We start from the raw sequence: 26,953 nt of genomic DNA on the forward strand, positions 1-26,953 counted from the left end.
AATATGTCAACTGTCGATCGTATAATTACTAGATATACATCAGCTCAATAAAAGGAAACTCTACAAAGGAATTTATTTTTTACTAAAAACAAGTTTAAAACAGTTTTTTATTCAAGATCCGCCCGTTTCTTACTTGGATCTATTATCATATCTTAATTATCATTCATCATTCAGTTTATAAATGTTTAATCAAATTCCGGTTAGGATCTTAGTATTTAAAATATCCCTATATAATTGAATAATTTAAGGCGTATTCTGTACAGAATTTCATAAACTAATTATTCATAATCTTCAATTAAATTAAATCATAATTCTAAACTATTGGTCTATTCAAACAATATTCTAAATATTCTAAAGATCGCAATATTTCCAAAAACCTTGATTCCCCGCAGCTCCTTGAGCCGCCGCAGCTCCTTGATTCCCCGCCGCAACCCCTTGATTACCAGCAGCAGTACCATGTTGAGCCGCCGCAGCTTGCTGATTCTCAGCTTGATTCAGCAAGTTGTGGCGGGTCAATAAGAAGGGTATAAATTTAATGGTAGTTTGTTTCGATGTAATGGACATAATACTTTAAACATCTCTCAAAACTTTAATGTTTTGCATTTGGTGTATATTTTACTTTATGAAACTTACAACATTTTCCATCTATTAGAGGATTTTTTTTTTGAAAGTATACATGGTCAATATTAACAAAAAAAAATTCATATCTGCTTAATGCAAACAAATAAGATATTTAGTTGGGCAATTCTCGTAAATACCACTAAAATGAGTTTTTTTCTAAATATACCACTTTTATTTTTTTTTTCCAAAAAAAAATCATATCTGCTTAATGCAAACAAATAAGATATTTACTTTATGAGTTTTGTTTTCCAAATATACCACTTTTAGTTTTTGTTCAATTCTAGATAAATACCCAGAATATTTTTATAATATTTTTATTATTTTACTTTTAATCTAATAGACTTTTATTTAAAATTATTATGGGTATTTATCTAGTTATAAATTATAATAAAAATATATTACGTTTTTATAAACAACTTATCATTAGAATAACATAAACATTTATAAGAAAGTTTGAAAGGTAACTAAGATTATTATTCCCCCAAGATCATGTGGTTTTAACTCCATAATTCTTAAAAACTAAATATCAACCATTGAAACAAAATCTTGAGTCTCTCGAGAGTAGTTGTCTCGAGACAATATCACAATATGTAACAAGAAATAAAATATGTATGATTAAGATTTTAAAAATAGACCATAAGAGAAAAAAATACTATTGGTTAAGAAAAAACTAAAGAATTATTACCTCATTTTGATGTTGCATGCATTTTATCAACTTGTACATAAATCTTATATTGCAATGTCCTTACGTACGTTTTTAAATGATATATTAGGATTAGAACTTGATTGGTTCTACCACTCTTAACCTCTTGAAATCGTTAAATTTCAAAATAATTAAGTGGCGCATTCAGTGGCGCATGTCCTTTACGAATAGATAATCCACCATATATTTTTATATTAGAAGATGCCAAAACCTATGATTGTACTATTGGCCTTTAGAAATTAAGTAAAGCTAGAGGGAGCTATAGAATAATTATTACAATTAACTAGAAAAAAAAAATCTCAACACTTTCACTGCGGCAAATCGGTCATTTTCATACCCTACCTAAGATTCTGTGTTCAATTCCTATGTAAAGTTTAACATTGTGAATATTCATACATTAAATAACCAAAATTTCAAATTCATAACTCAAAATTATAAAATTGTGTCAAACTGTCAATCTATAGCTAGGCCCTGACGGTGTTAAGAATCCATTAGCGGTTGTTTATGTGGATGTCATATGCCCAACGACGTCATTTTATGCGACAAAAAAGATAACTTTTTTTTGTCAAAACGACGTCGTTTATCTCTTCTTTTTCAACATCTATCTTCTCATTCGTTCTTGTTTCTTGACACTATCTTCAATTGCTCAACGAAGGCCATTAATCTTCTTTGTCAGTTTTGTCTTTCATTTGAAAAAGAAAGTCTGAAAGTTTTGGAATAAATAAGATTGAGCTGAGTATAATAATGTAATCTAAGATCTCAGCACATTAAGATAACGCGTTTCGAACTAATAACAAAATTTTCAAAATTTACATAAGCAGCAGATCCACTATTCTGAGATTGAAATGACAAAGTTTTGAACATAATGCAATCAGAACCAGCTAGACGAATCCAAGTAACTCAATTTTTAAGATAAGGTCAAGATATTAGGAAATCGAAATTGAATGACAACCCATAAAATTGGAGTAAAAATTCTATGCACCCCTATAGATTAATACATCAATCATAGAATGAACACCTAATCGAATTTAGGTAGGAGCTGATGAAGACATCTTGATCAACACTTACGAAACTAGACATAAATCAAAAACCTAAATTTTCTAAAATCGATCTTTTTGTTTAGAGGCTGAAGAGGAAGAGCTAAACGACATCGTTTTGATAATTTTTTTTTTGTCTCTTTTTCGTATAAAAGGACGTAGTTGAGCACATGGCATCCACGTAAACAACCGCTAATGGATTCTTAACACCGTCAGGACTAAAGTATAGATTGGCACAATTTTATAAGTTTGGGTTGTGAATATAAAAATTTGGTTACTTAATGTATAAATATGCACAACGTTAAACTTTATATAAGAATTGAACATAGAACCTTAATTAAGTAGGATATGAAATGGCCGATTTTTTCACTTACTGCTGAAGTTAAAATACTATGTCAGTGAGGACAAAACACGAAAAAATATTTACTAGACCCCAACTTCTGGAGCAGTATTGATAAGGAAGCGAAAAAATTAGAGGGGGGGTATTCAACTTGTTTTTTCTAGGATTTGGTTAGATTTTAATATTTTAGGATTTTGAGATTTTTGAGTAAGATTTTAGAAGATTTGATGATTTGTTTTAGATTTTAATTTAAAGAAAATGAAAATGAAATGAAAGATTTTGTAAGTGATTTAGAATATTTCAAAACATACCATCTGATTTCTTAATCAAATTCGGATCCTCGGTGTCATGTTAAGTGGATGAGTTTATTTGGATCAAAGTCAGTTTCTTCAAGTTGAAGAAGAGGGCTCTCGTGATCCAGTTTTCGATATCTACAACAGTGATGATCCGATCTATGACGTTTATGATGAAGACGGCTTCATCGAGGGAGTGAACGATGGTCGACGTGTGGAGATTAGTGGGCAAGGTGGTTTCAGTTCAACAAAAACTCTCGACATCAACCCGCCAAAAGAAGAGGTCACTGCAGTAACTAACAAAGTTAATCACGTCAACGTGAGAAACCTTGGTAAGCTACTTCTATCTTCTTTACAATGGCGATCCCACATTCTATCCCATGTTCTGCATAGTTGTGTCGAGGAAGTGTTCTCTCTAGGAGGTTGGATTGGCACAAATGCAAGATGGCCATTTGATCGTGGACGACCGACACGGATAGAGAAGGGAAAGGAGAAGACGACACATAACCGGAAAGAGGTAGAAACGAGAAGGAAACAAGTTTGTGACTGAAGTGATGGTGCAACGTATGAAGGCAATGAAAGATATGTACCTGTTTACTTCATTAGAACCTTGAGGACAAGGTTCTTTTTCCGGCGGTGGAGTATTGATGAGACACAACATTTAGTTATTTTAATTATGTAGTGGGAATGTGTTTCTCTGCCCACATTTCACCTTCTTAGGAGTTAATTTATGTTTTGTGTATTTAAGCATCTTAGCTATTGTAGAATCGAACATGAAGAAAATATTGTGAAGAAACTTGTGTTCTTGTGTTGTTCTTATGAGCAATTCTCTTTGACTTTGAACAGTGACTGAAATTAGCTTTTATAGCTAACAGATGGTGGATCCAATGACTTTTTTTTTTGGAAATCCTTCAAAATCCCATCTTGAAGAGTGTGACTGTATGAGTCATATTTTTCAACTAAAAAAGTTAAAAAAGTCTTTTAAAATCATTCAAAATAGCTCTTTTTAAAAAATTTGTAATATTTTGAATAACAGTAGATTTTAAGTGAGTTTTACAAATTATGGATTGAATAACAAGAGATTGTGAATCATTATAAATAATTTTATATAAATTTCAAGTTGAATAACATAGGATTTTGAAAACAAGTGATTTTAAAAATACTTTAAAATCTTCTAAAATATGAGTTTAATACACCCCCTCTAAGTGTTCTTGGGCCTTGTCCGGCTCACCACATGGCAGAACCAACCCTCAACTTTACATACTCTTACCCGTTAAAAGTCGATCTCGCACTGCTAGCCATGTTCTGAACCGGCAGTGTGGAACACGTTCGCCGAACCGGCACTCCAAGAGATTTGGAACAGTACTTGCTAAATAAGTTTTTGGCTAAATTGGCTAAACCTTTTGAAAGATTTTATATATATATTTTTTCTTTTTAGTGGTCTCTGGTAAATGCTATAATCTCTGAATGGTGTTTTTCTTAGTTCTTTTATTATGAAACGACTATAATTATTTTAGTAGTGCACAGAATTAAATTAATAATGATCTAAAGCAGTTTTTTTTATAATACAAAAGACTGATTTAAAAACCATAACCAAACGCTAGTTTTTGTTTGCCGTGAAGTTGAACAAACAAACAAAAAAGAAACACTAATTAATTTTTAAACCTGGGAAAATAAAAGTCTGGTTTCGTTTCATCTCTCTAATGAGAACAATGATAAGCAGAATTCGAAACGTCTGATCCTTTTCACCTGTGCTTGCTCCGCTTTGATGGTGGCATGTTCTTCATACTGCTACTGCCGCCTCCACCGCTAGTTCCAGACCGCGATTTCCCAAACGCTTTCATCTTCCTTCTCTTCCTCTCTTCCTCACTATCAGACTCAGCTCCATGCTCTCTGTCTGCATTACTAGCTTCTCTCTCCAGTTCATCCCAAGTCTTACCTTTCTCTTCCTCTGACTCTTGCTCTGAGTCCTCCTCTTCTTCATCCTCTGACTCCACCAATGACTCACTCTCTGAGGCCTCATCCTCTGACTCAGACTCAACCTCCACATCTGATGGTTCATATCCTTTGTCAGACTCCTCAGAGCCCCCAGATTCTGAATCACTTCCGTCCAGATTTAAAAACTCCCATCCTCCATCATCTATGAAGCTCTGCGGATCATCCGTGATCGTCTTCAGGATCTGTCTCCAGTTCAGATTCAGTTTGCTCTCGTAGTACTTTATATCTGTAGTGTCAAGCCACTCCTTTATCCCCTCCAGTGAACTTGTGGGAACTGAGTCAACCCTGAGAACATCCTTTTTGAAGTCCTTGAAGATGATGGCCATGTCAAAGTTCTTCTGTCCAAACCCAACTCTCTCAAGATTCACAATCTCAATCTCACTCAGACTGACCACGAGGAACGGGTATTCTATGAGCTCAACTAAGCAGCTGGAGGTCGGTATAATGAATGCAGATGTCTTGTGCGGAACACCATGGAACCCAAGCTCTCTCAGAGGTTGATCAAATTCAAGGTCCAGACTTGCAAACTGGGGTAGTTGCCACATATCATTGACCCGGTTTGCAAAATGATTGAAATCCATGTTGATCTTGTTTTTCCTATCACGCTCCCGCTGTTCTTCATCAATCTCATCTGGATCATAAGCTGATCTCCTCCCACCACCTAAAGACTGCACAACATCCATTACCTCCACATAAAACTGGACGTCCTTTGTTTTCTTGGTTCCTACCATGATGTGGTTGTGCAAATGAAAATGAAGGAGGGTGATCATCTCCTTCTCAGCCGGCTGGAAAAACGCGTGCTTTATGTTTGCAAACAGGACATCCACACGCTCGTCAGGCCTGGTCGTTGAATACCTGAAACCATTGGCATGAGCTTCGAGTGTCCCAGGAATCTTCTTGCGGCCACTGAAAGGTGGACGGATCCACAACTCAGACAACCTGAGGGGTTTGAACTTGTTCCCTGCAAGCTGAAGTTTCTCCTGTGTCACCAATGTCGCTCTTTCAGCTCTCTCTGACTCCCGGGCCATGACTTGCCGTCTGAGGGCCTTAATCTGCTGAACTATTTCACTGCTATGCCTTGAATCCTTGGTCCGGAATGAAACCTCCTTGAGGTAGATAGCACCCTGGTTTTTCAAAGAGTTTGAATCATGAGGGTTGAAGGGTGTACCGGGGACATTGAAAATGATACGGATGTAGCAATTCCTGTTGGTATCTTGATTGCCAGACACTGTTCTTATTGTAGCCACATGGAATGGGACCAAGCTACCATAGATGGGCAACAATACAGCCTCGTTCTTCGTATCAGTCTGGATTTCCAAAGACCGAGGTTGGGGCATGTCATTAACATTCTTGTAGGCAACCACATCAGCTGAAGTCTTTGCAGCAGACCGGCTGTCTCCCGCCCCAGACCTATCACCAGCAAGCCTTCTGGCGGTTTCTTCATTTTTCTGGCGTGCAAGCTCTGCCTGGTGCTGCTTCCGTAGCTCTTCTTTCGACACCACATGATCATCTGATCTAAGAGCTGTCTTGGTAATGTAGTTCTCAGAACCGCTGACCCTCGGCTTCTTCCTCGGTCTCTCTTCTTCTTCATCATCTTTGAAGGAGTAAGCCACATCCTTAACAGATTTAGAGCACTTGGCTGTTAAACTCTCCGGATTCTGTTCCGTGACGAGAACTGTGTCAGCTAGCAAAAGTGAGAATTTCTTGATCTTGCTGCGGCTTTCTGACTCACACTCCAAGTTCTGGAAACCAAGAGACACATTAAATGCCATTTTCGGTCTCAATACTTTATCATTCTTTGCATTAATATTTAATCCTGACTCTCGGAATTCAAGACCGATACCAGTCCCAGCAGATTTAGTTAGCTTGTCAACCAACTCAGGGGCATTCTTTTCAACAACCGAAAGGGCAGCTTGATAGACAGTATTGATATTTCTTCCTGACCTTAAAGCATTAATAGCAGCCTCATGTGCCTTGAGAAGTACCTCATATGCCTTGATCTGGAGAGAAGTTGCATCTATTAGGTACGTCCTGGCAACGTTTGAGCAATAACTATTATACCGAGCACCAACAGCACATATTATGATACTCGCTGGATCATAAGTGAGAAGTTCATCATTGCTTGCAGCACTTGGTTTGAGATCAAACTTGCCTCCGCTTTGAAATATAGGAGGGTAACATATGTCAACGTTTTCTGCCTTCAGCCTCACACTGGCCTTAGTCGGCTCAAGTATGGCTTTCTCGGTGAGATCCATCAAAGAAGAGTGGGTGACGTCTTTCTCCTCATCAATGATTCCTTCAAGGTTTGGGACAACAACATTATTCATCACACTATAGGCTAGATACGCAGCTTTCTTCACACTCATGACCTCAGTATCATCTTTAACAGCAAAAAGATCAGACAGCCCCCCAGTTATATCTACAAACTGGAAGTTTGCATTCTTTAACCTCTCCGTCCAAGTCTCCAGAAGCTTACCTTCAGGGACTTCACGAGCAATGTGCCCTACAACTTGTGAATCATTTCCATCACCCCGGGATAGATCACGGATGGCACGAAATATGGCATCCATCAGCCCTTTTCCATCATCACCCTTGGGCTTAACATGCATAACAACATCAACCTTCAACTCATCATGTGCAGCTTGCTCCACAACTTCTAGTAGAGATGCCTTGTTCCTGCTACACAAGAAGTGGATCTGCTTTGGGGTAAAAACCATAATCGTATCTGGAAACTCATACCCAAGAAGCCAAATATTCAGCGCTGACGATTTCAGGTAGCGCAGATCATCAGAAGCAGGAGGGGTAGCAATGGCGAGAGCGTCCGCAGATCCCCATAGGTCTGCACTGTGCTTCTTCCAGTGTTCATACAAGGCTCTTGCACGTGAGATAAATTTTTTAACATCTATGGTGTAGGCATTCCCAGTTTTTGGAGGCACTCCTCCACCAGGAGCTCGCGCATTACCATTCCGAGAGTCTGCCATCTAAAGAGTCCCAGAAGAAACTTTTTATCTGCTGAAGCAAAAGTAATATAATACTCAGAAACAAGAAAGATGCACAAGAGAGATGCACAAGCCTAAAATTAAGAACATAAGACTCATTCGGAAGACCACTTAACACACATCTTAATCAAATCTAGGGTTTCATAGCTTCAAACTAGGTCTAAATCTGCAGTAAAATCCACCAAAATTAACACCCAGAACGAAAAGTTAGAGTAAGGAAAAAAAAAACCCACCTCGAATAGAATCAAATAAATCACAAAAACAAGCGGCGGCGCGAGAGGAAGCAACCGAAACCCTAGAAATCGAAGAACGAAAAAAAAAAAACGTTCAATTACTTCGTCTAATGAAGCGAAATCGAAACAGATCGAGTTAAGAACACGATTATAAACGAAGAATCAAACCAAAGAACACGAAAACGAGACGGAAACAAGTTGAATCGTAGATTAAAAACAGTGAGATATCGAGAAAGGGAAAAAAAAAAAAAAAAAATAGTTTACCCAGAAGGTTCGTAACGGAGGACAATAACGTGGTAGCTTCAAACGACGGCGGTTTAGGCCGAGAAACAAGAAGAAGAACGAAAAAAAAAGCTCCGGCGAGGCTCTCCTCGAGAGAGAATGGCTCTTCTACGAGGCAATTCTGAGAGTGGAACGTATATTTATTTTGATTATGGTGGGCTTTGCCACCGAATTGGGCTTATTTGACAAATAAAGGCCCATTAACGAATTATGTTTTCTGATAATCCTCTAAATATCATTCTTGTTCAATAAGGTAGATAACCATATTGATATTATAAAGGTTAATTTTTAAGTGAATGATTGTGAAATTTCATTTGCAAATCACGTAACTGGGGAGTTATTTCTCTAAATAACGTGCTATTTTTATGAAAGACACACATGTTGTTTACAATACATTGGCATCCAGTTTTTATGTTTTTTGGCAAACGGAAGAAAAATAAAGTTAATAAATAAATTCCTCTACGAGAGCAATACACAAAAAATAGCAAATTTGGTTCTAAATTTGGCAACGATCTTTGCTTTTAAACTTCTTGTATGTTTGTTATCAGAATAATAAACACACATAAACAAATTACTTTTATTATAAATTTATAATTTACTAGATAAGGACACGCCCGATGTGCGGGTTTAAAGTTTGTAATTAAAATTAAATTTAATAAAAAAATATATTAAAATATATTGTACATTATTTATAATTTTTTTTTGCTATAAATATACAAATCTTTTATGTATGGTACCATTAAAAGTGTATTTTTTACACCTAGGTATAATGTATGTTACAAATAGAGTATTATTTACCACCACCTAGAAAATGTCCATATGAATAAATTAAGCCAACTATTATATGTCTTTTTACTTTCACTTTTGCATAGTTTCTTTAATCACTAAAATTATTAGCTCAAAAAATATTTCGAATAAAAAATAAATTACATCATAATAGTGCATGACCAACCATGGAGAGAACCTCGGTTCTGCCTCTTGCCTTATGGGGAGACCTTGCGCCCAACCTCCTCAACCATGGAAAGAACATTGGCTCCGCCTTCCTCCCATAGGGAAATAACCTTGCGTCCAACCTCCCCTACGTTCTTCCCTTTGGGAGATAACCTTGCGTCCAACCTCTTCCACCACAGAGAGAACCTCGTCTTTTCCCTCCTCCTGTGTGGAGAGAACATGTTCAGGTCTTTTAGCTATCTCAAAGTGGCTTGCTCCAGCAACCAATGAAACTAAAGACCCTTTTCCAACATCACAAATTCAATATTTTGATAGTAACTAATGTTAAAATTGCTAATGTATTCGTGTAAGTTTATTTGACACACTATGATGTAGCCTCTGTCTCCGACCTCCTATGCATTTATCAACAACGATTTATGCTTTTCCAATCTATCTATATATGTTGTAAGCTTGTGTTTGATTAACCTATTTTATCCAACCATTAGTTGATGACCTTTTCCTCTTTATCTTCTTTTGGGATTGAACGAATGGTAACAATTATGTTTGCACAAAAAGAAAGGTATATGACCAACCAATCAAGGTTGAAAAATTAGAAGAAAATTAATTTGACATAATTAAAGAAATAATAGAAAATTATAAGGACATTAGTATATAAATCTCAAATAATTCAAAGATGAAAATATAAATTAAATAAAACAGTCTAAAACTACTATAATAAATTTTACAATACAGTATTAGAAAAAGAAGATGCATATATTAATCTTCCATTTTTTTTGGTTAACATATTAATCTTACCTATTCCAAACTGAAAAAGGAGAAAGTAGGAGTATATTTTGGTTTAACAAAATAAGGAAAATTTACCTTCCCATTAAAAAAGTTTCACCAGTAGAACAAAGTTGAAAGCAATATCATGGTAAATAAAAGCAATAGAACAAAGTCGAAAATGTCTATGAAAATCATATGTTGTTGAAAATTTCTTGGTAGACAATATTTTGTAGAACATTATTGTCGTAGTGTTTTGTGTCTCTTTTAAGAATCTGAAGTCCTGTAGTTGTAGTGACTCTCAAGAGAGCTACATATAATTGTCTGTGAGAAAAGACTGGACTTGGCAAATATAAACCAACTTTTTTAAAGCTTTGACCTTGGCTCTTATTGATAGTCATTGCATAGCAAACACGTACAGAAAATTGACGTCTTTTTAGTCGCGCAACCACAAATTTCTCTATAAATAGTAAGACAAAATCCTTCATCAAACATCATATTCTATCTCTCACATAAATTTTTAAATTTAGTAATATCAATTTGTATTTAACTAAAATATCTTTTTTTCTCTTTTATGTGACTTTTGTAGGTTTTGAAACAAATAAGTAGAGTCAAAATTTTGGAGCATATGTAAAAAGGCTAGATGAAGAAGGTCTAAGGCACATGACACATTCTCACTTTTAGAAGAGACACAAGGTCTTTCGTATATTTTTTACCTTTCGTTTCTTCTTTTTGTTCATGTTTTGAAATTAGTAAATGTTGTTCAGAATTCTTATTTTGTTTATCAATATTGCACTTTGTTTCTTTTGATCTATTTTATAAATTTTAAATTTAAAAATTTAGTTCTAGATAATAATTCATAAAATCTATTAGATTTTTAGTTTATAGTTAATATATCTTAGTTCCTACCGCTTCATATCACTTATGTAAACAATATTCCTACCAATTGGCTCTTTTGAGCTAATCTATTTAAGTTGTTGACAATTTTTTTTTAATATATCTTAGTTATAATATTAATGTTAACTATTACTGAATGTATTTTAAAATAACTAAACATATTTTATTATGTTCATTTTACCCACGCATTGCGTTACCCAAGCAATTTGTATGATCTAGACTTTTCTTTATTTTCACAGTTTTGGGTTCCATCTGTAGTGCTCATGTTTGAAAATTATAATTGAGTTTTATACATTCGAATGACCTCTTCTTCTCTCTATATATATGACAAAGATATGAGAGATACATATCTTTATATTTATTTTTATTTTCTTTTAAGATTAGGCCAAAGATTTCAATATAACGTTGGATTGTTTTTGAAGTTTAATTATTGTAAAATTTTTAGGATTTTCTTTAGGATAACTACGTGTAACTTTATTGTAAAATTATCTGTATGATTTCTTTTATGTTTTTGAATTATGGATTTTTTTTTGTTTGGACGATTCTTTTTTCTTTAAAATTACAAAATTGTATAATTTACAACATAATAATAAGATTTTATTATTATTTTAATAATCTACAACATAATACGATTTTGACATATGTCGCGATCTTATGAATTAGTAACTTTTACAACATAACAATAAGATTCTATTATTATTTTAATAACTAAGTTTTGAACCCACGCTACACGTGGGTTTATTTGATATATTTTGATGAAAACTATATATGATTGATGATTGTAATGAAATATTATCTTATAAAAAAATTAAAATTAGTATTAAGGAAAAATTAAATTTCAGATACACAAATTTAAAAATCAGTTGTATTATAAAATCAAATCTGATCAAAAAAATCATGAATTTAACTCGACGTCCATGCGAGGCGGATCAAACTAGTGACCTCACATATCCTAAACCATTTCTTTGACCACCAGAAAAACGAAACAATTTCACAATCATGAATTTATCTCATTTTTTATATTTAATTGATCGCTATCACCTATGTTTTCGTGTGTTTTATTTAATGTTTTCTTATTCTTCACATTATTTATTGTCATTTTCATTGTCAAATTTTATGGTGATTGTCTTCGTTAGTTTTACCGTCCGGTTCTTTGTTGTATTATTTTTTTTTTCTTAGTTAAAACAATATTTGTGCTTTTCGTCGATCTTTCTTCTTTAAACTCAGATAATATCAAATCAAGGTCTTGCGACGTCAATCCTTCTTTTTTAGACGTAAAAATAAAAAATTTATTGCAAGAATATCAAATCATCTGTAAAGTCATACACAAAACCATGTTTTACAGCTCATAAAAGATATAAAGATCAAACAGAGATAAGTTAGATATTTTCAAGATATTAAAAAAATTTGATATATAATATTTAGTAATTCTTAAACTTTTAAACTTTGAATAGAGGTTAAATATTTTAAACTTTAGATGTAGTTTAAATATTTGTAACATTTTATTTTTTTTAGAGTTAAATCTTAATGACACTTTACATTTTTATAGAGTTTAAATAGTTATAATATTTTAAACTTTATATGGAGGTATTTAAGATATTTTAAAACATTCTATAAAGTTTAAATATAAACCTTTAAAATTTTTAATTTGTTAAAATAAATCAAATAAAACTTTTAAATTTGGAAACCTGTTAAATCCAGATTCCTGCTAATTTATAGTTAAAAACATATTAGTTTTATTTATAATGGTTCTCAGTCATTGTCTAAAATTTTCTAGCTGATGTGGGACATTATACATATTTTTTTTTATTTCTATAGATTTACTTTTTCTTTTTTTTTTCTAAAAAATCTTAATAATATAGATTACTACTATATTTCCAAAAATATTAATTAGTGAAACATCTAATTCTTATCGGTTGTTTTAAATCCTATATGGACACCTTTGAGAGTTTATAGCTTCAATATTTTTTTTATTTCTATAGATTTTACTTTAAAAAAAAAATCTTAATAATATAGATTACTACTATATTTCCAAAAATGTTAATTAGTGAAATATCTAATTCTTGTCTGTTGTTTTAAATCCTATATGGATACCTGTAGGAGTTTATAGCTTCAGCTTTTTATTAGTATACATATAATATTTTAAAATTTCTATGGAGGTTAAGTAATTGTAATATTTTAAAATATTTTATGAAGTTTAAATATTTTAAATATTTAAACTTTTAAATTTTACAAATTATTTTTTAAAAACCTTTGAAAAGCTAAGAATTTAAAAGTTATAATATTTTGAAACCTTTTAAAAGCTAAGACTTTTAGAAGTTTCAATATTTACAATATTTTAAACTTTTAAAAGGTTTCGAAATATAATATTTGAACCTTTTAAAAAGTTTCAATATTTATAATATTTAACTTTTAAATATTATAATATTTTTTTTGAAATTTTTTAAATTTTTAATCTGATCAAATAAAAAATCGGATCAAACCGAATAAAACTTTTAAACTTGGACGCCTGAGAAATCAAGCTTTCCTGCTCATTCGTTGTTGGAAGCATATTAATCCTATTTATACTGGTTCTGAACCATTATCTAAAAATTTTCTAGCCGATGTGGGACGTTGTACTTAGTTCTTTTATTTACATAAATTTAAAATTTTCCTTTTTCTAAAAACTTTTAATATAGAAAATTCTGGAAATTTTTTAAAAAATGTTAATGAATGACATGTCAAATTCTGATAGGTTATTTAAAATAATTATAAATATAGAAAATTCAAGAAATTTTAAGAAATTTTAAAAATTGTTAATGAGTGATATGTCAAATCCTGATAGGTTGTTCAAAATCCTATATGAACAGCCTTAGGAGCTTATAGCTTATACTTTTATTAGTATAGATTTTATTATTTTAATAATTTATAACATAATATGATTTTGAGACATATCGCGATCTTATGAATTAGTAACTTATGAAACCATACTTTATATAATAAAATAAGTCGGTCACATTAAACAAATAGCGCTAAACCACACTAGATCACACACAAAAATAAACGAATTACAATAGTTTTGTTGTTTGTGGTATTAAAAGTTTTGAGTTAACATATATCAAATTCTCAAATGGAAACTTTTTTTTTTTCCTGATTCTCATTATGGAATTGTTTTCTAATATTTTTGTTTTGATATTTATGATATCTCTTTGTATTTTTTTTTTTTTTTTTTTTTTGTACACAATAGTTTGAACTTCTATTTTTTTATAAAGATTTTAGAAGTTCAAACTATCATTACGACTCATAACATCGTCAACTTTTGAGTTTAATCATTACGAATCGTAACATTTCATATTTTATACTATCTAGTATATATATAAATGATCTATCTTGTAAAGTGAAAAGACCTAGACTGCCTAGATTCAGCTGACGATGGATGCAACGATGTTCACTTACCGCCATAGGGTTGATTCTGCTGCACATCTATAAGTCCTCTAGACTTCAATGCCGGTAATCAGAAAACAAACACATTTCAGTCAGATAAGAATCATCGATCACCACTCACCTCACCAGTGTCTCGAAAAACATTCGAGCAGCTAGCTTTCTTGTCTTTCCGGCCAAAATCTTGCTTAAACGTAGATCTCCAGAAAGAATACTTGAAAAACGTTCTTTAAGATACTGAGCCAAGGCGCTGCAAATGTTCAATAAATGTTACAAATTAGAAAAGAAAGATCAGTAGGCTCTTAAATGTATGAGAGAATGCTTAATATATTACATATGTGGCTGTACAATATATATATGGAGAGATACATGAGAGACTAGGTAATATCTAGGTTATATCTAATTACAAATATGTCCTCTCTCTTACACGCCCCCTCAAGATGGAGGGGCTGTAGCAACTCCAATCTTGGAGACAAAATTAATGAACTCTGGACGTGGTAGCGGCTTCGTTAAACCATCGGCGAGCTGGTCATGCGTGGATACATGGGAGACACGGAGAGCACCAGAATGAACATATTGTCTCACAAAGTGAAAATCAATTGCAATGTGCTTCATCCTAGAGTGAAAGACTGGGTGTGCAGAGAGATATGTGGCGCCAACATTCTCGCAAACATTATCGCAGTATATTACCGGCGGTGGCGGAACCCAAAGACCAAGCTCCGTAAGCAATGTGCAGACCCAACTCAGCTCGGAAGCAACATTAGCGACAGCGCGATACTCCGCCTCTGTGGATGATCGAGCGACTCCTGTTTGTTTCTTGGAGGACCATGAAATGGGATTACCACCAAGATACACAATATACGCATTAGTGGAGATACAAGTATCCAGGTTGAGGGACCAGTCAGCGTCAGAGTAAGCATGAAGACTAAGAGGTGTATTAGCACGAAGGAAGATACCAAGTGTAGGAGTTCCAGCCAAGTAACGGAGAATGCGTTTTGCCGCCTGCCAGTAAAGATCCGTTGGACTGTGCATGACTGGGAGAGGCGATTCACGGCATACGCAATGTCAGGTCGGGTGAAGGCAAAGTATTGGAGATTGCCAATCACAGTTCTGTACTCATGGGGATTGGTGTGTGGTGAACCGGAGGTAAGCGTAAGAGCCGGAGTCGGATACATTGGAGTCGTAACAGGTCGAGCATGCAGCATATTCATCCTAGTCAATAGATCAATAATGTAACGACGCTGCATGAGATGTAAGCCCTTGGACGTACGTGTTGCCTCAATGGCCAAGAAGTAATGCATGTCACCACGGTCCTTTAAATAGAAATGGGTGACAATAGTATCATCATTGCCAGTGATAAGCATGTCATCTACGTAAACAAGTACATAGACAACATCAGGACCTCGACATTGGATAAACAGAGACGCATCGACAACAGAGTTGTGGAAGCCAAGTTGAACGAGATATCCGCGTAACTCTTGATACCAGGCTCTGGGAGCCTGTTTAAGACCATAGAGAGCTTTACGAAGATGGCAGACATAGTGAGGTCTGTCTTGATCAACGAATCCCGGAGGTTGAACAACATAGACTTCATCGGAAAGAGAACCTTGCAAGAATGCATTATTGACGTCAATTTGACGGAGTCGCCAACCGTGACTCACCGCCGTGTGAAGAACGGCGTGGACTGTGGTAGACTTGATTACAGGACTAAATGTCTCCATGAAATCATGACCGTATTGCTGATTAAAGCCTTTGGCCACAAGCCGCGCCTTGTACCTGTCAAGCTCACCATTAGGATGATATTTCAATGTAAACACCCACTTACAACCAATAACATTTTGAGATGGAGCCGGCGGGACCAATGTCGAAGTGCCATTGTGAAGCTGAGCATTGATCTCCTCACACATTGCATTCCTCCAGTTGGGATCTTTCAATGCCTCCGCAACCGTTTTGGGGATTATCGGACGAAGAGGAGGAACAACAGCAGTGAGAGATAGTTTTGTGTTCAGTTTGGTGATGTTGTTCTTGGCCCGTGTTTGCATCGGATGGTGGTTCAGTGGCGGTGGTGGTAGCACCGGCGGTATAACCACCGGAGGGGGTGGCGAAGGTGACGATGAAGGCGTTGGTGGCGATGAAGAGGGACTCGATTCAGAAGGAGGCAATATAGGAGGAGATGGGCTTCTGCTTAGTGGGCTTTGTGGTGTCCCACTTCTTGTTGGGCCTGAAGAAGAAGCAGCAGAGTCCAGTCAAGTAGGATTTGTGTGAACGGGAGACAATGGCGATGGTGGCGGTGTTGTTGGAGCGGGGAAGTGCATAGCCGGCGGCGACAGAGGAGCAGAACGAGGAGGCGAGGACGACAAGGAGGGCAAGGGATCTGTGATGAATGGTTATGTGCGAATCGGAACTACGGTGTGGGGAACAGCCGGGACAACCTCCGAAGAAGGGACCAACAGAGACATCAAGGGAATTGAAGCAAACGGGAAGCTTGTCTCAACAAAGCGAACATGCCGTTAAGTGTAAATTCGACCAGTGGGTCGGTCAAGACAAAAATAAGCACTTTGGGTAAGGGAGTAGCCAAGAAACACAAACTCCAGGGGCCGAGTATCAAGCTTATGAGCCGCTTATGGACGTAACCAAGGATAACAGACACATCCAAATACACGGAGCTTTTGATAATTCGGTGGTTGCTCGAACAGCATGGCATAAGGAGAGACATTCCCGAGGACTGGCGTGATCATGCGGTTTATAAGGTACACGACAGTACTGAACGCATAACTCCAGTAGCTAGTTGGCATGGAAGCCGTGCTTAACAAGGTAAGTCCGGTCTCCACAATATGGTGATGCTTGCGTTCAGAGATCCCGTTGAGTTCCGGCGTGTGTGGCGGTGTGATGAGATGCGTGATCCCATGATAAGTGAGAAAGGACCGTAATGCAACGAACTCACCACCATTATCGGAATAGAGGGTGCCGATCCATCTTTTGAATTTATTTTCGACTAGAAAAGTGAAAGCAATGAAGGTATCACGTACATGGGATTTTAATTTGAGTGGGTAAAGCCATGTGTAGCGTGTGTGGTGATCTACAATTACTAAATAGTACTTGTAGTTGTCAATAGAAACAATCGGAGATGTCCAAACATCAATGTATAGATATTCAAGAGGGTGTTTAGAAGTGATTGTATTGGAGTGAAAAGGAAGTTTGTGACTTTTATTGAGTAAACAACCAGAACAAGATAAATGTTGTGGTGAAGAAGATGAAACAGGTAAAGAAAATTGATGAAGTAGTGTTTTTAAAATTGCAAAAGACGGATGGCCGAGTCGCAAGTGCCATGAAGCAAGATCTGTTTTTGATGATGGCGAAACAAAAAGAGACATCGCAGATGGATACGTGACATGCCACTCATACAGCTCATTCCTTTTGCTTCCTTGGAGTAATCACTCCCTCGTTATGAGATCCGTCACCTGAAAATGAGCAGGGAAAAAGTTCACCAAAACCCATTTAGAGTTACACAACCGGTACACATATATAAGATTTTTGTGGACATCAGGAACACACAAAACATTATTGAAGGCAAGAGAGCGAGTAGGAGTAGGAAGTAAAGCAGAACCAGTGTGAGAGATTGGCATCCCTGAACCGTCCGCGATAGTCACGTCCTCACCACCATTGTACGGCTGATGTAAGGAGAGATTATTGAGATAAGAGGTGAGATGATGAGTGGCTCCACTCTCCATGATCCAGTTGCCCGCATTGTAGGGTTGAACAGCGGCCAAGTGAGCGTGTGGTTGCCATGGAACAGATCCCGACAATGGGTTGGGACTATAGGAAGCACCAGAGAGTTGCAGTTGAGAACAACGTCGAGCACTGTGACCATGGATACCACGATCTGACACTTCCCTTGATATGGACGTGGAGAGTATTGCGAGTGAGATGAACCACTATTGTTGTTGCGGTAAAACTATTTACCTTGATGACGAGGGTTGTTATTGTTGTTGTTACCGCGGTAAGAAGCCACATTCGCAGTGGGAGGTAGGAGCGGAGCAGCAGCGGCTTTAGCAGAAAGTTTCGTCTCAAAATGGAGAAGTTTCTCATGAAGCTCCAGCAGAGAGGGAACCGAGTCACGACTCTCGATCTGATCCACAACAGGCTTGTAGTCGTTGGATAGACATTCAAGAATGAATTCCACTTGGGCTTCAGGCTCAACCGGTTTGCCAAGTTGAGCGAGCTGATCAAAACGGGTGGTATAGCCCTGAAAATACTCGACAATGGACTTGGTGCCTTTCATCCAATACTTGAGCTGTTGGCGAAGTTGCTGAACGTGACAATGGCTTGGATTAGCATAAGTGGACGAGAGGATGTTCCAGATGTCAGCGACGGTGTTGGCTTTGGAGAGAAGCGGATGAATCAAAACAGAGATTGCACCAAGGAGGGCGCTATAGAGAAGCTGATCTTGACGCTTTCACAGAGTGTAATTGTAACGACCTGGTTCCTTGGTACGTACGCGGTACGTGAGATGGTACGTACACGGTACATGAGAGAGTACCGATAGCGGTACGCGAGAGTGCCGATAGCGGTACGCAAGAGTGCTGATAGCGGTACGCAAGAGTGCCGATAGCGGTACACGAGAGTGTTGATAGCGGTACGCGAATACGGTTGATAGTGTTACGCGAATGCGATCGATAGCGGTACAAACCTCGGAATGAGAACAGGACGAATCATGGTCCATAAAGGACAATGGCCGTGATTCGATAGCCGATGGATCCAAATGGAAATGGAGAGTTCGAGACTACCGAAGTAGTGAACAGATGTTTGAACTGAAGGAAAAAGGAATCCTTGACCTACATGGTGAGTGCGTGACTGTGGCCCAGTTCCATGGTTGATTCTCTTGACCCGTGGTTTATTTAATCTCGTTAAATGCTTGTCTTAGTTAATGGTTAATGTGTTCTATTGCAATATGAATGGTGGTTGGTCTAAACGACTTAGGCAACTATCCTATGTGAATTGTTTGACTTGCGTGACTTGATTGGAATATACCCTGTGTTGGATTGAGATTGTTGAATTGAGCCTAGTGAAACGGGTTGACCATTCCACTAAGCATACGCCTCCTTTTTATGGACGCAGGAAAAGAAAGGTCCGATGATCAGTACTTTAGTGGTTGACCAGCTCGTGTGACGGAAGCAAGGAAGGGAGAGGATGGTGGCTTGGGTAGTTATACTTTATGGATTTATCTTTCTATAGATTTGTAACGTTATCAGACATGGGTGTTAAGGATGAATTGAACCTTTAAATGCATATTTTTAAGTTATTTCACCTGTTATACATATTCGCTATTGCACAATATTAAACGAACGAGTAGAATTTTCATAGGCCCTGAGAAAATTTTTACTGGCCGGTACGGTCATGTACGGGTTTTTAGGCTCGGGGTCTTACATTTGGTATCAGAGCACGGTTATAGTTCTAGGACATGGTTGTGTAATGGGTGCATGGGTTATTATTACTAGAAAGCCATCCTTCCTTGCCATAAACGTCTCACGGTAAGACTGGTCATGTTTAGATATAGGGTGTATAGGACTAAGTTGGTTTGGACGCTAACTTAGAATCGGTTATGGTATTTCAGATGGCACCCAATACTCGTAACTCGGCTAATACCACGGCTAGACAGGGAGCCGAAGGGAACGTTGAGGAAGCATCGAACCCTGCTTCGGTGAACGCTGGGCTAGTAGGTGCTGGGACCGGTACGGAAACCGGAGGACATGGACCCTAAGGAGTCGGTACGGGAGCTATACCGATAGTGGGTACGGGTGCTAATGCGACTGCAACCGGGGGAATGGGGCAAGTATTGGAGACCTTGGTCCAGATACTGAACCAAATGACACCACCACCGGTCGTAAACCCGCCTGTACCTAACACGGTGCCAATGGGAATGGCAACTCCTATGTACTTGACCATCATGGATCACATGTTAAAGTTGGGTACGCAGTACTTTAGTGGTGGAGAGAACCCCATCGAGGCTGACGAATGGAGAAGTCGCCTTGAGAGGAACTTCGACTCAGTGCGTTGTCCGATGGAGTATCAGAAGGACATCGCTACCCACTACATGTCCGGTGAAGCCCATGCGTGGTGGACAGGCATGGTAAACTGTATGGCAAACCCGAATTGCTCTTGGGAGACTTTTTGTGGAATGTTCCTTGCGAAGTATTTTCCACAGGAAGCTCTTGACCGTCTTGAACCAGAATTCTTGGATCTAAGACAAGAGAACCGGACCATGCGAGAGTATGAGACCGAGTTCAACCGGCTCAAGAGGTATGGAGGTCATGAGATGGAGGATGAGCAAGTGTAGATTCATCGGTTCTTGCGGGGCATAAGAGTAGATATCCGCAACCGATGCATGATTAGTAACTTTGGAAGTCTTGCTGAATTGGTTGAAAAGGCAGCCATGTTGGAAGATGGACTGGCTGAGGAATCTCAGTAACACTCCGGAGGAACCGCGGTGCAACAGGCGCTGGTGGTCAAAGTTGAACCGGGAAATGGGACTAAGCAGACCGCGGGTCGGAAACATATGGGTAAAGCTTCGGGCAGTGTGCATGTGTGTCCAACTTGCCGCAAGAGACATTCGGGGCAGTGCCGACGATTGCTAGGTACGTGTTTTGCATGCGGGGGAAAAGACCACATGGCCAGCAACTGCCCGCATAAGGGGAACGACACACGAGTGTGCTACCAATGTGGGCAGGCGGTACATATCCGGCCAAACTGTCCGCAGTTGGAGTCGCAAGGACAGAAACGGGCCAGCGAGGTGCTGGCGTTGCCACCACCGCCGAAACGGCCGGCGATTATGCCGCAGGTGTATTCGGTCGCGGACGGGCAGGTGGAGGCGAGCACTTCACGACAGATCACTGGTAAGTTTGAATACTCACCTTAGTGGAATTTTTGCTTGAACCTTTTGTGTGTGTGGTTAGGTTCTTAGCAAGTAGAATTCTGTAGAGACCTTACTTATATGCGATGTGAAAACCCATGTGATGTTTGACACCGGGGCTACGCATTGTTTTGTGAGTCCGAATATGATTGGAAAAGGTGGATTCCGGAAAGAACCCGGGGATAATTTTGGGTTGGTACAAGCAGCGGGCGGTCAGGTGATGATGACGTACGGGGCGGCATGGATATGCCGGCAGACTTGGTCATATGTCGAGTGAAGGCACACGATGTGATACAAGGCATGGACTGGCTAAGCAAAGACATGGCTCACTTGGACTGCTATCGCGGACGAGTACTGTTCGAGACTGCTAAAGGAATGATAGAATATCAATGCATCAGGCCATTGTCGGGAAATTTGTTAGTCTCGGCGGTGCAGGCCGAACAATTGATCAGTAGTGGGTGCGAAGCATACTTAGCTTCAATCATGATAGAAGAAGTGGGTATGGGTATGGGACTACAGGCCATAGCGGTGGTACGAGAATATGAGAGCGTGTTTGGACCCTTGTCCGGATTACCACCAGCACGGTCAGACCCGTTCACTATCGAACTGGAACCCGGTACAGCTCCAATATCAAGGGCTCCATACCGTATGGCACCGGCAGAGATGGCCGAATTAAAGAAACAGTTGGGGGAATTAATGGAGAAAGGGTTTGTTAGGCCGAGTAGCTCACCATGGGGTTCACCGGTACTCTTTTTGAAGAAGAAGGACGGAACCTTCCGACTTTGCATTGACTATCACGGGCTGAATAAAGTGACGGTGAAGAATCGGTACCCTTTGTCGAGGATTGACGAGTTGCTAGATCAACCCCAGGGAGCCACATTGGACGACCTTTAGGACGAGGTACGGCCATTACGAATTTGTGGTTATGCCGTTTGGATTGACTAACGCCCCCGCAACATTCATGAAGCTTATGAACAATGTGTTTCGAGAGTATTTGGACGAGTTTGTGATTGTATTCATAGACGACATCTTAGTCCACTCGAAGAGTGAAGAAGAGCATGTTGCTCACTTAAGGAAAGTGTTAGAGAGATTAAAGGAACATAAACTATTCGCCAAACTCAGTAAGTGCAGTTTTTGGAAAAGAGAGATCGGTTTCTTAGGACATATAGTATCGGACAAAGGAGTGTCCGTGGACCAGGAGAAGATTCGGCCCATAGCAGAATGGCCTAGACGGTGGAACGCCTCGGAGATACGAAGCTTCCTATGACTGGCTGGTTACTATCAGCGATTCGTCAAAGGTTTTGTGAGTATGGCACAGCCGCTGACTCAGCTAACGGGAAAGAATGTACCGTATGTATGGACAGCCGATTGTGACCAGAGTTTCTCAAGACTCAAGGACATGCTTACTAGTACACTGGTTTTAGCACTACCGGAACCGGATGAGCTGTATGTTGTTTACACGGATGCGTCTGGTCGAGGGTTAGGGTGCGTATTAATGCAGAACGGGAAGGTGATCGCTTATGCCTCTAGCCAGCTGAGGAAGCATGAAGTGAATTATCCAACCCATGATTTGGAAATGGCGGCCGTAGTATTTGCGCTGAAAATTTGAAGGTCCTACTTGTACGGTGGGAAAGTGCAGATTTACACGGACCACAAGAGTTTGCAGTACATCTTCACTCAGTTACGACAGCAAAGATGGATGGAACTAGTTGCGGACTATGACATGGAAATCAGTTACCATCCGGGTAAGGCCAATCTAGTGGCGGACGCTTTAAGCAGAAGAGGATCGGCCATTAGTGCCGAGAGAGACGTGGAAAACCTGGTTGGTATAATCAGAACCTTGCGGTTGAATGCTTTAACCAAACAGTTGGAACCACTAGGCCTTGGGGCCACGGACCAGGCGGATTTGTTGACTAGGGTTCGAATTGCTCAAGAAAATGATGCGGATCTGATACGGTTGTCCAAGCTGGACGGAACCGAGTATGAGACCTGGAACAATGGTACCATTTTGGTTAAAGGACAAGTATGCGTTCCGATGGACCAGGACTTGCATACCGAAATCCTTAAGGAAGCGCACCAGTCCCAATTAGCGATCCACCCCGGTGTTGGTACCGTGATCCGTCACTTCGGATCATGGGCTTGGGCCTTGGACAGACGTTAAGAATGGGCCTAAGACGGACAAATAAGATGGGCCAGGACGAAATGAAACCGGCTGCTCGGCTGAGATGCGGAACACCGAAGTAAAAGAATAACGGTCGGGCAAAGCATCTCGGAATTTGGAGATTGGTTCAAAAATCAAGCAATAAATAGAATTAATGAGAGCACGGGATTTGCAGAGTAAATTGATTCGACTTTAATTGTAATTAGACTATAAATAAGAGAAAGGGGGGGGCAATAAGAATATGGACTTTCATTCTTCAAAGATATAATTCTTCTTTTCTATTTGCTCGGAACTAGAACGGTGATAAACAGTGAAACAACCGGACTTAATTCACTTCGTAACTCAGGTGAAAACCTTAGTTCTCACATTTGGCGCTAGAAGGAGGGGGGATAACCTATACTCTTGCTAGTTCCGATTTCCTACCCGAATCCACTTCGTACAAACGCTGCTATGGCTACTGACTCTTCCAACCAGGTAACTTTAGAAACCATTCAGAAACTCTTGCAGGATTTGACTGAGAAGTCTGGTCGCCAGCAAGCAGCATCCACTGCTTTTGCCGAGCATTTCGACACCCTGGAAGGACAGGTCTCCACCCGCTTGGAGGCAGTCACTATGTCGGTAACCGATCTTTCAACCTCTCACCGCGCATATGCCGATCGGGTCGACCTCTTGTCCACCGATCCAAACCCTCGCAGGCGTTCTTTGGATTTCACCGGCGTCGTTCCACCTTTCACCTCGCAGCCGGTAGCAGCAACTGCCACTCCGGGAAACACTTTCCCACCCCAACTAAGTACTCAAGCACCACCACCGTTGGTTGGCGATAGCCACACTCCGGTTCAGCACGACGTCGCTGGATCTTCCGAGGTCCAGGTTCCTCTTACTCCCCCTGTGGGCGGAAATATTCTGACTCCTGGTCATGCCACCAACCCCGAGATCCACCTTATACGGAGCAAAATCCGGGATATGCGGTCTATGGTGCACAATGCGACTACCTCAGCACCTGATATTTCCTGAGTAATTGAGGAATCAAAGCGAACTCCTTTCTCAAATCACATAGCTCGAGTTCACATCAAGGATACTGGGAAAATAAAGTTCACAAGCTACGAAGGGAAAGGAGACCCGACGACTCATCTGAAGATCTTCTTACTGACTGTCAGCCGCGTGGACCTCGAGCCTCATGAAATGGACGTCGGATACTGTAAGTTTTTCGCTGAAACGTTTTGTGGACCGGCCCTGCTTTGGTTTGCATCCTTGGCGGCTGGATCCATTAACAATTTCACTGAGCTGTCCACCTCGTTCGTCAAGCAATACTCTAGTCTGATCAAAACGGCGGCAACAGACGCCAAACTGTGGAATCGAAGTCAAGTTGCTGGAGAGTCACTCCGGTCATATATTACTAAGTTCAAGGAAATACAGGTCCAAATCTCGGGGCTCTCGGATAAAACTGCCCTGGCAGCACTAAAGAATGGTCTCTGGCATGAGTCTCGTTTTCGCGAAGAGCTAACCTCCATCGAGCTTCGAACTGGATAGTGGCAGAGGAAGAGAAAGCCGCAGCAATTCAAAAGCTCAAAGTCATAACCAAGCCCAAGTTCGAAGTTCCAATCAAAAAGACTCCGCCTTCAACCCCGAAGTCTGGAGCAGGCACATTTGCCGTGAACCAATCTCCGCAAAAGGGATCTCCAAAGAATTCACCGTCCAAGCCTCCGTTTTCACCACGCTCCAAGAGCGGGATACTCCCATAACAAGTGGGTTCGAGATGAGAACGCGTACTGCGAGCTTCACAAGACAAATGGTCATTCCACCCGGGATTGCAAAAAATTGATGCATCTCCTTGCAGAGAAATTCGTGTCAGGTGAGATGCCAAGCGTGACTATCTCCGAGCTTGACCCACAATCAGCTTCCAAGGTCGAAGAAGATACTCCACCACCAAAGAAACTTAAGCAATCCAAGGAGGGTTCAACTCCCAAGAAAAGGATAGACGTCATAATGGGAGATTCACGCCTCTTCCGGAACTCCATCACAGCAATAAAAGACCACCAACGGAAGCTTGCGAGCCCACAGCCTAAGCGAATTAAAATCACTACGAGTGATTTACCCGAAGTAACTTTCTCAGAAAAAGAAACCAAGGAGCTAGACACTTCGCATGACGACGCGTTAGTCATATCTTTGGATGTTGCCAACCATGAAGTATGCCGAATCTTAGTGGATACTGGGAGTTCGGTTGATCTGATATTCCTTGAAACGCTTACTAGAATGGGTATTGGAAGAGAACATATCTCGCGACCACCTTCACCCTTGGTCTCATTTACGAGTGAGACTTCAATGTCCTTAGGAACAATAACACTACCGATCTCCACTCAAGGAGTAGTAAGAATGGTAGAGTTTACAGTTTTTGACCGACCTGCGGCCTATAATGCTATTATGGGAACTCCTTGGCTTTACCAGATGAAGGCAGTGGCTTCAACATACCATCAGTGTGTCAAGTTCCCAACTCCGCATGGAGTTCGAGAGATTTTAGGAAGTCAAAGGACGGCGAGGAGCTGCTATCTCGCGAGCCATAAGCTCCTAGTCCAATAGCAACCACAGCTTGAGGTCCCGAAGAACCCAGTCCGGAGGCAACTCCAAGGTGACCTCACCGAGTTCATCTTTATTAATGACAAGTTTCCAGATCAGGAGATCAAGATCGGAGCTGGGTTGAGTAGCGAACTACAGACCAAGTTGATTTCTTTTTTGAAAGAAAATATGACTACCTTTGCGTGGTCAGTAGACGAAATGCCCGGGATCAGTCCAGAGGTAATCTCACACAAGCTAAATGTAGATCCAACGTTCAGACCAGTAAAGCAGAAACGAAGGAAACTGGGCCCGGAACGGGCTGAAATTGTTAACAAAGAGGTAGACCGCTTACTAAGTGCAGGGCAAATACGCAAAGTGAAGTACCCTGAGTGGCTCGCAAATACAGTAGTGGTAAAGAAGAAGAACGGGAAGTCACGAGTTTGCGCCGATTTTACCGACCTGAATAAAGCGTGTCCTAAGGATAGCTTCCCACTTCCGCATATCGATAGGCTAGTCGAGTCCACTTCGGGCCACGAACTGATGTCCGGGCCACGAACTGATGTCCGGGCCACGAACCCGGACGACCAAGAATAAACCGCATTCATTACAGATCGAGGGATATACTGTTACAAGGTGATGCCTTTTGGATGAAAGAACGCCAGAGCAACTTACCAACGACTAGTGAACAGGATGTTCGAGCATCAGCTCGGGAAAACTATGGAAGTCTACATCGATGACATGCTGGTGAAATCCATGGAAGCCAGCTCACACCTTTTGGATGTAAAAGTTTGCT

The 26,953-nt window shown here is 39.5% G+C and overlaps 3 protein-coding genes across 6 annotated transcripts; 2 read left to right on the plus strand and 1 right to left on the minus strand.

Moving 5' to 3' along the window:
* Positions 1–4,505: 4,505 nt before the first annotated feature.
* On the minus strand, positions 4,506–8,789 carry LOC104707357 (FACT complex subunit SPT16). Of its 4 annotated transcripts, none has more exons than XM_010423688.3 (3): positions 8,489–8,789; positions 8,225–8,286; positions 4,506–8,001 (listed from the first exon to the last, which is right to left on the minus strand). In XM_010423688.3, the coding sequence occupies exon 3, from the start codon at positions 7,971–7,973 to the stop codon at positions 4,740–4,742; it is 3,234 nt and encodes a 1,077-aa protein (XP_010421990.2). In that variant the 5' UTR covers positions 7,974–8,001; positions 8,225–8,286; positions 8,489–8,789; the 3' UTR covers positions 4,506–4,739. The 4 variants fall into 4 exon arrangements, with proteins under 4 accessions (XP_010421990.2, XP_010421992.2, XP_010421993.2 ...); XM_010423690.3 differs by having other exon boundaries at positions 4,506–8,004; positions 8,489–8,629; XM_010423691.3 differs by lacking the exon at positions 8,225–8,286 and having other exon boundaries at positions 8,489–8,642.
* A 16,000-nt stretch (positions 8,790–24,789) lies between these two features.
* Positions 24,790–25,137, plus strand: LOC147940230 (uncharacterized). Its single transcript, XM_087461208.1, has one exon. The coding sequence runs from the start codon at positions 24,790–24,792 to the stop codon at positions 25,135–25,137; it is 348 nt and encodes a 115-aa protein (XP_087317334.1).
* A 291-nt stretch (positions 25,138–25,428) lies between these two features.
* On the plus strand, positions 25,429–26,184 carry LOC147940231 (uncharacterized). The gene has a single exon (XM_087461209.1). It carries the CDS (start codon positions 25,429–25,431, stop codon positions 26,182–26,184), a length of 756 nt encoding a protein of 251 aa, XP_087317335.1.
* Positions 26,185–26,953: the final 769 nt, after the last annotated feature.

Source organism: Camelina sativa, chromosome 8, assembly GCF_030686135.1.
Source record: "Camelina sativa cultivar CO46 ecotype springtype chromosome 8, ASM3068613v1".
NCBI lineage: Eukaryota > Viridiplantae > Streptophyta > Magnoliopsida > Brassicales > Brassicaceae > Camelina > Camelina sativa.